Source organism: Schistocerca nitens, chromosome 9 (genome assembly GCF_023898315.1).
Source record: "Schistocerca nitens isolate TAMUIC-IGC-003100 chromosome 9, iqSchNite1.1, whole genome shotgun sequence".
Lineage (NCBI taxonomy): Eukaryota > Metazoa > Arthropoda > Insecta > Orthoptera > Acrididae > Schistocerca > Schistocerca nitens.
The window spans coordinates 44646473-44659834 of NC_064622.1; the positions used below are offsets into that span (position 1 = coordinate 44646473).

General features: G+C 37.8%; 1 protein-coding gene across 1 annotated transcript in view; it reads left to right on the plus strand.

Moving 5' to 3' along the window:
* Window positions 1-10967, plus strand: part of LOC126203631 (Golgi SNAP receptor complex member 1) — a 55984-nt gene extending 45017 nt beyond the window's left edge. The window contains exon 6 of the mRNA XM_049938004.1: window positions 8955-10967. Within this exon, the coding sequence (XP_049793961.1) occupies window positions 8955-9192 (238 nt within the window). The 3' untranslated portion in view covers window positions 9193-10967. The remainder of the gene's footprint in view (window positions 1-8954) is intronic.
* Window positions 10968-13362: the final 2395 nt, after the last annotated feature.

Below are 13362 nucleotides of genomic sequence, written 5' to 3' on the forward strand. Positions count from 1 at the left end.
CTGCACATTCATCGCGCGCATGTTCTAGAAACAGGGCGTCGATGTGCGGATACCGTCAGTCGTACCCAGCCACCAGCAAGGTTGAACCAACTGAAGATGTCGGACATTTGCTCTGAGGAAATATTGTGGAATTTGCACAAAGTGATCTGGTGACAAACCCATGAAGGAGACTATATACAACATATCCACCGGGAAAGCTTAATGAGTCACATCTGGTACCTTTACGGGGAGGAGATGGCGAAGAATGTATGTGAGTTTGAAAAGTTACGTTGCAAGAGAGGTAGATTGTTAAGCAGCCTTGCAGTTTTACTAAGATGCCATGACAAGCAAACCATCCCTACGTTTGCTAAATTTAAACATGTATAAATTCTGCAGCTGCCATTAGAATTAAACAATGGGCGAGTGTGGCACTTGTGAGAGAAAGGATGCGCTATACGCGTCAGGAATTGCTCTTGGTGTCCAGACAATTACTATCACTCCATCTGAAGATTTCGGCAAGCCTTTCAGCGGTATCCTGGAGCTGAGTAGACAGCACCACTTGGGCGCTGGCTGACTGGACTGAACGATAAGATAAGGTTCATCAAATGACTAAATATGGTCGACTCGAAGCCCGAATGCAAGAAGACTTGCCAAGAAGACGTACCGTGTTTGATCTCCTGGAGAAGACTTTGGACGGTGCTGCAGTTTTGGTGTTTGCACCTACACCAGGGACCATTCCCATCCAAGATGTGATTAGTGGAATGGAGTAGGCTGTTTCAAAACTTCCTAAGGATGCTGCCAAAGAGATTAGGCATGATACATGCCACATCTTGACTCAAGCTTCATCTAAGAGGTCCAACTTTAACATCACCTCGAGCACCTGTTCATAATGCACTGCCTATGGTGGAGTGGTTAAATGACAATAACATCCGTGTAATGGACTGGCGTGCATAGTGTCCTGACCTAAATCCTATAGAACACCTTTGGGATGTATTGGAACGCCAACCTCTCCTCAATGCAGCACTCCATGAAGAATGGGCTGCCATTCCCCAAGTAACCTTCCACCACTTGATCGAACATATGCGTGTGAGAGTGGAATCTGTCATCAAGGCTAAGGGTGGGCCAACACCATATTGAATTCCAGCATTATTGATGGAGAGCACCACGATCTTGTAAGTCATTTTCAGCCAGGTGTTCAGATACTTTTGATCACATAGTGTATGTTGAATTGAATTTTTTTACCAAAGTGTTTTCTGTTTGGAGATACCTACACAGAAAAAATGTATAATAAAGTTGAAAACTTTCACATTTGTGATTTCTTTTTTATTTATTTCATTTTATGGTGTACATTGAATGAGTTATTTAACTTTATATTGAATGTTTTCAAATTCCTGGTGACCCAGTACTATTACATTTTGTCGGATGTCTGTCTGTTGATAATAGTTTGTCGCCTGTTCTATTTTTGTCGTAGTGAAATGTATAGTACTGTCAGTTGACACACACAAAACGTACACACACTATCCTACCTTCTGCAACTATTATTCCTTCCTCACGGGGGAGAGGAGTATAGGTTTGGGAAGGTTAAAAAGGAAGGGCATGTCACTCGGAGTCCAGGATGAGAGGTGCCCATTAGAGAACAGAAATGAGTTCTGTACAAGTGTACTTACTTTAAATTCACCAGCGGATCCTACATTGTCTCTGTACCCTCGGAGACTAGACTCACAAGTCTCCATCGCTGCCTGTTTAACTGAAAACTCATGACTTGAGTCTGTTGTTGGTTACAAATGGACTATACTGGCAAAGAAAGGAGAGCAAGTATTAGAGTTCGCAGGTGTAACTGAGGGTTTGCCACATTGCTGCTACATCGGTAGTAATTGGGCATGATGATTACTACAATTACTATATGTCAATATAAATTATATCTGTGTGTGTATGTGTGCGCATGTGTATATAAATATGAATAAAAAATTTTCAAAGACTGCTGTAAATTTACCTTAATATTTAATTTCTATTCAGAAAATGTATAATAATTATGTTGACATACACTCACTTTCGGCACATTGCTGAGTTTGTGAAAACAGTATGGGAAACAACAATGAATTGTTTTCTCTAAATGATGATTAATTATTGAAATTTACAGCAGTTTTTGAGAAAGTTACAGTAGTGAACGGTGAGCTCCACACTTTGCTATTATTCGAAAAATGCAAGTTGCCATGCTGAAAAGAATACACAAATAGCACACTTTTTGGTCGCAGGGACATAACAGAGATGTTGCTCTGGGCCCAGTTTTTGTTTGATAGAGCATATATGTTTTCTTGTGGTGAAGGTGGAATAAATAAGAATGCAATCAGTTTGTTTGCATTGCATGAACTGTGAAAGTTTTTAATCTGTAGCGTGGACTATAGCATCAGACTTTTTAGTGAATGGAGCACATGTACAGTTGTATACACTACATGACTTAATTTTCATTTTGTATCATCTCCACAGTCTCAAAAAACACAGCTTCATTAGGGCCATCTGACCCTGAAAATCGGTCATACTAAATCATGAGTAGCCCTGTACTTCTACACGCTTTGGTAAGAGAGAAATAGTCAATGAGTAGGAATTGACTGCAGCACCACCATTCTCAGACTCGTCATACTCGTGGAATTACAGCAGGAAGGAAGGAAGCAAGCAAGCAAGCAAGTGTTATTGTACTGATGTAACAATGGCACCTGGATTTCTGGTGTGTGCAGTCCTCCACATTAGACTTGTACTCACTCCATTTCTGATCGCTAGTGTCCACTTGTGAAATCTTCTATTGTAAATGTAGGTCTCTTTTACATTCCATGATGTCCATAATCCAGCTGGTGTTGCTCTTTGTTTTCCATAATTTCTCCACTATTCTCGTAAGGCCTTTTTTATTATTTGTATTCTTTGTCATACATTGTACTTTTATCAGTTTGTTAATTCTGTATTGCCACATAGGTTTCATGTTGAGCTTAAATTTTATGATTCCATCTACATATATACATTTACCTATGATTTTCATTTTCTGTTCTTCTACTGCGTTTTTGTTTATTATTGGTCAGCTGACAAATTTTTTGTTCTTCAAAGGATATTCTGTGTCCAATTTCCTGTACTATTTAACATGTTGTTGGGTTTCCTGAATTTGTTGGACAGGAAAACAAGACGATAATTGAAACCCAGCCAATTTAAACTTATGCTGTAAGAATGTACAGTTTTGTTGTGGTAATTTTGAATAAAATGTTCTTGGGCTTCCAGTCTTATCAGGTGGTTAAAAATGCCTCTATCTTCTGACCAAGTACTCCTTGGCCACTGTCATGTGAAGTGTCTGCTGATGAGCTGCGGATACACTCTTATTTACACTATGCTGGCTGTGACATTAGTTGTGCCTACAGCATCACCATACATGGGCATACATTGACACCATGTTCAGTGCACCCACTTCAACCATGCGACCGCTGGATCCCACACTGTGGTGAGCTGTAGCCTGTAATCTTTAATAAGAGAGCTTTCAATGGTTTTTATTTCAATAGCTTCTTTAATTACACTGTCCCAGAAGCCATTAGTATGAGGCATCACAGAGGTTTTGTCAAATGTGATCCAGTTACTGTTTTTTGGAGCACACTCGACAAACTAGATTTTTCAAGGTAGCATAGCCATTAAACTACAAATAATATAAATTTATACCCATAAAAATAAATCAGTGGGTGAATTCTGTCAGAAGTTGTTACTTCAAGTAGCAGGGTAGTAAGTGATGACAGGATGGATCAGTTCAGTGGTTCTATGGACTAAGGAATCTACCACGGCAACAATGCCAACGTGCAGCATGTTGAGGAGCCAACGGTCGGCTGCTGTACTGCAAAAAAAATGATGCATGTCGGTGTCAACAGCAGTGCATCAGGGCCAGAGAGCATGTATTGGTTCCACCTGCTTTATTTATTTCTTCGTTTGTTGTCCCCAGTGTCGATGTGCTGTGTTGCTACACTGGCTGAAAAACGGGTTGTGGATTCCGACACTGACTACTGTAAATAATGTACCCGACAGGTGCACAGTTGATTTCACAGTACTTTAATTTCACTGTTCACAACCCCTGCAATAATACAGTTATATGGCCAGTGCACTATTGTTTAACTTTCGATGTGCCTCATTAATAGTTTGCAGGGAACCTCCACATACTGCTACAGTAGTTTACTATTGAACATCTACGAGCAGTAAAAACCTAACCACAAAGTTCACAGTTCTTGAAGAATAGAAATGTACATATGGAGCAGACATTGTCAGTGTTTTAACACACGGTCTATTGGTGTAACACTTATTTCACTGTTAAGTTGATGCATTGTTGTCGTTCTAAGCAGCACAGGTTTCTCGTCTGAAACTCGGCTCTGGACTGACTGTCTCATGACCAGAAACTGGTCCTTGTATATCACCACAATAATAGGTGCTGAAACTACACATTGTTTGAAGTTTAATTTTCAGAAATTACAATTACAACTTAACTCATTAAATTAACTGAATACATTGAAAAATTCCGTCTTTTAACATTTTCATCTACTGCAAGATTTAGGCCGTATTATTTGTTTAAATGATGTAACTAACATATATAGTTATGCAGTCAATACTTTTTACAAAACTGTTAATTACTGTGGAATTAATGAAGGGCTGGTTTTGCTAACACGTTTTCAAATAGAGCTAAATAGATACTTTAAGACTACAAGCATTTCGTCTTCCAAATGTTTATAATTAGTACGGAATTTATATTTGTTTGTAAGTCAATAATAGAATTTAAGTTACGAAACAATTACTGATTCTGCCCTATAACAAAAGATAGTAACTAGGAATAGTCAAAATAAATCAGAAAATCAATCACATACCTAACACTAAGCACAAAATCAGATCTGGTGTTACATTCTTTAAAACTGAGGGCCAACATTTCTCTTTTATGGAAATGCAGATTATATTCATGTATGTTAATGGTAAATTGTTAAAAGTGGAAAAACTAATTTAAGGAGGCAGATGGCAAAACAGGAGGGGAATTAAAATTATCCCTACTTGCTTCATCACAAGTGTCCTCGGAAGGAGGTATAGTGTATAAATGTTTTCAGGTGAGGAATTTTTCAGTTGTTATCACGGAGAAAGAAAACTGGTGTTCTACAGATCAGAGCATAGAATGTCGGATCCCTTAATTGGGAAGGTAGGTTAGAAAATTTAAAAAGGAAAATGGATGGGTTAAAGTTATAGTGGGAATTAGTGAAGTTCGGTGGCAGGAGGAACAAGGCTTCTGGTCAGGTGAATACAGGGTTATAAATACAAAATCAAATAAGGGTAATGCTGGAGTACGGTGAATACAGGGTTATAAATACAAAATCAAATAAGGGTAATGCTGGAGTACGTTTAATAATGAATAAAATAAAATAAAAAATTAAAAAAAAAAACAGGAGTGCAGGTAAGCTACTACAAACAACATAGTGAACGCATTATTGTGGCAAAGATAAGAGACAAAGCCCACGCCTACCACAGTAGTACAAGTTTATATGCCAACTAGCTCTGCAGATGACGAAGAGACTGATGAAATGTATGATGAGATAAAAGAAATTATTCAGATAGTGAAGGGAGACGAAAATTTAATAGTCGTGGGTGACTGGAGTTCGATAGTAGGAAAAGGAAGGAAATGTAGTAGGTGAATATGGAATGGGGGTAAGAAATGAAAGAGGAAGCTGCCTGGTAGAACTTTGCACAGAGCATAACTTAACCATAGCTAACACTTGGTTCAAGAATCATGAAAGAAGGTTGTATACAAGGAAGAGGCCTGGAGATACTGGAAGGTTTCAGATAGATTATATAATGGTAAGACAGAGATTTAGGAACCAGGATTTAAATTGTAAGACATTTCCAGGGGCAGATGTGGATTCTGACCACAATCTATTGGTTATGAACTGTAGATTAAAACTGAAGAAACTGCAAAAAGGTGGGCATTTAAGGAGATGGGACCTGGATAAACTGACAAAACCAGAGGTTGTAGAGAGTTTCAGGGAGAGCATAAGGGAACGATTGACAGGAATGGGGGAAAGAAATGCAATAAAAGAAGAGTGGGTAGCTTTGAGGGATGAATGTCATGCATCCATCCTCTGAGAAACTGCTGCTCGTCTGGAACTAAGTTTTTTGGCAGTGCATTGGGTGTGTGCAGAATGGTTCACGAAAGGCCGTAGAACATGACAAGGTGGGTCAGGTCACACCACGCAGACCATCCCCCGAGAAGATCAATGCCAAATCCTAAAGGCATTGGAGGACAGATCAGCATCCTCCTCAGCTCTGGCGCAACATTGGAACAGTGTAACACATCGTACACTATCAGGGTTGCGTCTGTTGCCATGTATTATGGCATGGGTTACGTGCACGTCGTCCCATTCTCCGCCTACCTTTGATGAATGTACAGAAACATGCTACATGGCAATGGTGCATGGAATGATGCCACTGTGGACAGGAATGGCATCAGATAGCATTTTTGTATGAATCCAGGTTCAGTTTGTTTGAAAATGATGGCCACATTTTGATCCACCACAGAAAAGACAAGTGGTATCACTGTGACTCATTCGCTTGAGGTAAATAGTGCCAATTCGAGGCTTTATTGTTGTGGGAGCTCTTTTGGGTACAGGGCACTGTGACCAGTATGACCTATGTGAATAACATCCTGCAACCTGTGGCCATACCCTTTCTGCACAACACCCCAGATGCGATTTTTCAGTAAGCCAGTGATGACTGACCACATGTTGCTCACAAACATGTGCCTTCTTGGTGTTACAGAATGTCCGTTTTTTGCGCTGGCCTGCGAGATCACCAGACTTGTCACCAGTCGAAAATGTTTAGGATATGGTGAAACAATGGGTGCATGCCACATGGATGGCTATACTACAGGACACCATTCGTGCCTTACATGCATCAATGCCCGCATGCATTAAACAAGTTATCAAGGCCTATGGTGGATCTTTGCCTACTAGACAACTGGACACATGTTGAACCAAGGTTACAAGAACATACAGAATTGCAAGTGGTAAGCAGCAACACTACCTGCAGAAATTTCTGCAAATTTCTGCATCCTACCACAATGCCAGTTCATGCAGCTGGCTGTTATGTGATTTTATTTCAGGGATTATAAAATAAAGTACAAAGCACATATTAGGTGGCCAAGACAGCTAGTAAAGATTGATGTGAACAAACAAGGAAATGAACATTTTGCAGTTTGTAATCAGCCTCAAGGGAATCTGGATTCTCTTTCAGCATGGATCATCCTTCTTTACGATACAATTGTGAACCAGTGCTCTGCGTAGGTTGGTGGTCTGTTGGAAAGATTCTAGCTATGTATGCTTAAGGTCTGGGTCCAATTCTCACATCAGACAATCACTTTAACAAGCAGAAACATCCCCTCTTCACGTCTGGTAATGCTTGTTGACCAATGTATAGTTGCACCAAGGTTCCCACTTCACACTAAAAGTGGCGTCCCATCGCTACGTACTGAAAGTGAGTTGATGTAGATTGGGCCACGACAGTGGTGGAAGTCATGCCATGTTGAAACTATGTCACCAGTAAGCTTTTGTACAAGAGTTCTTTTATTAATGAGCCAGTCATCATGTAAGGTCATAGAGCACTTATTTCTCCTTGTGCTGGAACATGAAATATTGAAAATATTGATACTGGCCTAGACTCACACTCACATCTCCTTTTAATTGGGTTTGACCCTTTTGAGGTAATAAATTTCCAGTGTTTCATTGTTTGCCCATGACACTGAACTACTCAAATCCCGGTGTGTCACAAAAGTTTCTATCCTGTTATTTCAAGTTGTAGCATGCGCGCACCAAACTACAGGTGTCAAATTATTATAATTTTTTGATGTTTCTCCATACTTTGCCAACAATAACAATGGGTACTGGTTTCAACTACCAATCAGACACAGACTTTTCATCTTATCATTTCAGGTTTAAAAATGCCACTCCTAGTTACTGGTGAAAAAGTATATGATATTCAATCCCTTTCCTTGTGTAGTCAACAATAATGATATGTGTAGGGTTTGATTCCCAGTCAACATAGAACTTTTGGTTGTGTTATTTCCTGTTTAGACATCTGCTGGTGAAGTAAACATATTTTCAAAGTCTGTCAGTGACTAGAAGTCAACAACGATAGGTGTTGGGATCGAATCCCAATAATGCAAAATTTTTTCATCTTGTCGTATCAGTCATCTCACTACTATTGAAAAATTATGATTTTTTTAAACATTTGTTTCTGCTTAGTTAACAATCCAGTGGGTTCAAATCTCCATCCGACACGAAACTGTAGTCACATTATTTCAACTTTAAAAGTGTGCAACTTTGTTACTTATGACTGAAGCCATATTTAAGATCTTTTGTGGTTAGTTAACATGAACAATAGTTGATGGATTACAGTGCGGGATCCTAGTCTATTGCAACATTTTCAGCATATAATTTCAAGGTTAATGTTGGTTTTTGAAATGTCATTTATTGTAATAAATTTGAGTTTACAAGTTTAATGGTTGTATCATGTCTAATAACTTGTTTTCTGATATTTGCATTATCATGGCATTAGTTTGCATCTGGATTGAAAGCCATACAGAGCAGTTACCTTTTGCAGTCTCTTGCAGTAACCATTTTGTATGGTCAAACGCCTGTACTGGAAAGAGAACAGACCACTTACAAGATGGGTGTGTTATGTGGGTTGCATACAGATCAGGTGAAATGCAATTCAGGTCGTTTGAACACTTTTGAGCTTGATGTTACATTGTAATTTTTCCCCCTGTAGAACTGTAACTAAGTTGTTTGCATGAAAATACTCTACTGAGTCCTCTGTGACAGCCATCATATGTTCTACAAATATATTTTTGTTACTCCCTGTAATTAAATTAAGATGCCATAGTCACCTGCAAATTACGTAGAGTGTAATAAAATTAATTTTTCTTCCAGCTCTGATCGTCTAATAGACGAGCAGATTTCAATTGCTTTGGACACGAGGGAACACTTAGTTTCTCAGAGACATGCTTTTAAGAAGTTTCAGACAAGGATGCACGATTTATCCAACCGCTTCCCAATGATCAGCAGCCTCGTGCAGAGGATCAACTTCAGGAAACGTAGAGATTCTATCATTTTGGGTGTTGTCATTAGTGTGTGCGTTATTCTGTTACTAATGTACGCATTTCGCTAGCAGTGCAAAAATATTTGTCAAAAAACTGGGTCCACAATAGTTGAATTGTTCTCCAAGAAGAACATTCAGATATTAAGTTTTAAACTGTTATGCATCATTCTAAAAGGCTAAGTTGTGAAATTCACCATGTTGAAACTGATGATGACAGTAGTTGGCTTTAATTTTTTCTCTCTTCTTGTGTTTAGTTTCTTTTACAACAGATATTGCTAAAAGTAAGAACTATTGTCATGGTTGTGTATTTTAAAATGTAAAGATTTAATTCTTGTTTTTGTGTACATTCATTTAAATTTTGTTGATTTTTTAAAATTTTTTTTAGTTATTCTTGGCTGGATTAATTTCATTATTTAATTTATATTCTGAACTGTAGTTACTTCGTAAATTAGCATTAGTTTAAATTCTTCATTAAGTGAATTTGAAGGATTGTGTTTTGTAGTAAACCATAGAACTGAAAGTGTTTCAAAAGTTTTTGTATCATGGCCATTGAGTTGAGATCATCTATCGCAAACTTAGTTGCCCTCTTTCTTGCTTTCATGACAGCTTATGGTAAGAGTGTGATTTCTGTAAGATATCTAGAACAGTCCACAAGCATGAAGAATTACATTTGGATCTTAAATCGTGGGGTTCATGTAATTATTTTATAATACCTTGTATGTTATAAACCCTCATACAGTCCTCTGTGTTCCAATTAAAAATTCTTTGCAGCAAAAGCATCTGTGCCATCATTTTAGGAACATAAGTCAATTGACATACCAACACAAAAAGTGCTCTTAATGGATGTGGCAGATATTACCCCAGGTGGTCAATTTTTGTTCTTCTTGGGTATCACTAGTGAAGCATTATATTACGTGAAATTTGTTACATTCCTCTCTCTCTTCTGTAATTAGTCTTCATGTAATGTTGTAGAGATTTGATGGCATAACATTTGTGTGGTTCACTCTTTCAGATTTTCCAGTCTCAAATCACATTACATACTGGAGTTGCATATTATCTTAGATAGCAGTGATCTAATACCAAACCTGTTGTAAACAAACAGATTTCAGTGTGGATTGATGGTCAAAATTAATGGTCATGCAATGTAAAAATTGATGTATTTAACATGTGTTGATTTTTCTCCATCATAAATGTTTATGTGGTCCATAATTACTTGCTGCTATTGTAAATTTTTTTGTGTGTATCATTTTACAAGTTATAAAATAATTTACTATTATTTACATTTGTATCAAGTAAATGTGCTTTGAACTTTCTTTATAGGTCATAAAGTTTTTCACATTTTCAGTTGAAAATTTTGTCTATGAAATGCTTGCAATTCAAAGACTAGAGCTCATTGTATAAGCAGAATAAAAAGCAAATAATGGTTGCATTCACAATGTATCATGCCACTTAATTTTTAATACTCCTGAAGAAACGTGTATTATCATTTCTCAATTGTTTCATAAATACCGAGTCATTACAATTGAAGTTATTCGCTGCTGTATTGTAAATAAAATGCTGCTCAGCAGTTTGGTATTTTGCATAAAACATATACAAAATTGTAACACCCTGGAAATTTGTATCTGGGACAGAAACTGTGATGTGTGCACATTTAGTTATTTTGGTAAATATTGTAGGAATGGTGGATGTTAACAACTAAAGATAACATGTACTGTTAATTGGTGTGTTAGAGAGAGAGAGAGAGAGAGAGAGAGAGAGAGAGAGAGAGAGAGAACTGCAAGAATTTGCAGTTTACTTACATATGTAATAAACTTTTTTCATATTAAAGGCTATTTATTTTGATATTAACAGTGTTATTCTTGTATATTTCCCTCGATGACATCACCTTTGTCTTTACTTTTCTGCAGCATTCTTTAATATGGGTACCAACATAGCCTAATTACACTGGTATTCAGAAATATGGCACTATGTACAAACAAATGTAACAATAGTACATGTAACTTTGTTCTCAGATTTCAGTTGTGTTTTTGTGATTATTAACAAACCTACTAAAAGTGGGGATGATATAAAGTGAAATAAGGAAGGTAGGTAAGGCTGAAGACTGTTTCCATTGTAGAATGATTGAAGTTGTCCATTCCTGTAAGTAAAATTTGTGCATGTTATCTAAATGAATTGTGATAAAAGCTTAATTTGGTCGCCTCTGCATTTAGTATTCATTTCACTGTGAGTATGACTTTCCAACAGTTGCTGTATCTCTCCACACTCATTGTCTGGCCTCATATATTGTTCCTGGCAATAGATTACCAATTAGAACAACTGTAGGTATGGGTTACATTGTGATAATCTTGCAGTCATGCGGTATGTGACTATATGCACAAAGACAGATTTGTAATGCAAAAATATTGCATTAACCTTACAGGTAAGAAGTCAAGAACAAGTTTAGAACAGGTGAATATAAAATTATACTGTTTGACATAAGTTACTGTGATAAACCAAAATAATAAAAGTTGTGTGAGAAGGATATCATGTGTTCAAAGGACATGCACACTATGCAACAGGCCTTTAACCTATAGGCAACTTTCTGAAATTGGATAAGTCCAATCATGAAACATGTATTCAGGTTGTGGAAAAGTTCAATTGTGGTTGCATGTAACTTCTTTCATTTCTCCGCCATTGCTTACGTATTATGCATTAATCCCATTACATCTCTCAGGGATTAAAGAAGTGTTAGAAGAAAGACAAACTTAACTCGCCCCTCCTCTCCTCCCTTATCCCCCTTAATGTACCATTTTTGGTGGGTAGTGTCGATCTATGAAAGCCTTGGCATGTCGTGTTAACCGTACCCGGAGAGGTGTTGCTTGTGATAGCAGATATGTCAGCCACAGACAGTAAGACTGAAGGGAAGGGTATTTATGGTGTGGATGGATTAGCAGCATTTTTGGTGTTTCATTGATGGGGTAAGGCTATTACAGAGCTCCAACAGACAGATGTCAACGTCCAAGATGTTAGGTCACTAGTGAACCCTAGTGAAACTAGCTGAACAAAAATTCTTGAGGTTATAGAGGAACTAGGACTCTGTGCAAATGACAAAGGTAGTGTCAATGAACCTGAATCACATGAAGTGTGGATCTAAGAGTGTAGGTAAGATTCTACCAGGCAGCTCATGAAGAGAAGAGGCATTTGGGGAGGACATACTAATGCTCAATATTATACTGCAGATTTGTTTGTAGGTATGTGCTTTCAAGGAAGTATGTTAGTTGATGGTACAGTGCAGCTATATAGTAAAATATCTGGAACGGAAAGTTAACCATCAGCATGTATTACTAATTTTGACTTGCGGCAGTTAAAGGTATAGACTTTTCATAAAAACCATGCAAAAACTTACACTTCCTCAACAGGCAGTGGAGAGGTGCATCTTGTTAATTACTAGGAGGAACTGAAAAACTTACATGAAGCACTAAAAAAGGATGGTGTGAAAGACATGCTTATGACTGTAATGAAAATGCAACAGTTGGCATATATCCACATAAGTGGATGTTAAGTAAACCAAGCAACTTCTCTGCTAGATTCCTTAAGTTAACCATAGACAAGACACAGTGACCGTAGTAAAGGAGGACAGAAAACATGCAGGAGTAACATAGGTTCATATAAGAACAACTTAGTGCACAAAGTAGTCAGGAGGCAACCTGTATCGTGCAGTTGATGCCAAATGGCTGATGATGTGCAATGAATAGGGTGTTGCAGGAGGATAATTGGACAATTTGTATCTGATGGCAGCAGTGGGTTATTAATGTACGAATAAATGGACTTCAGTCAGAAGGACATCAATGGTAATGAGGTTGTGGTGGTGACAGCCAACTCTGATACAAATCCTTTCAGTGAAATTATTGTGAACTATAATTTACGTGTTGCTGTAACATATTGCATTGCCTTACAAATATGAGCAACATTTTTTTGCCATTTTCTCTCCACGTGAAAACAAAGTAGTTACTTCAGTCTTGGCAGGCCCAGTATCAACATTTATTCCTATGTGTGGAAAAGATAAATTTAGAAAGCACAGTAAAATTGAGTATTATGTTACTTGGAATAAAACTAATACTCCCTAATAGATCATTGCAGCCTCCAGTTATATCTGTAGCCACAGTTCAGTCCCCTAACATGGCACTAATATCAATTTTCTGTAGAACATGGTCTACTTTCTGCGTCTCTAGGATGGCACAGCTTGACTGCATCACACTT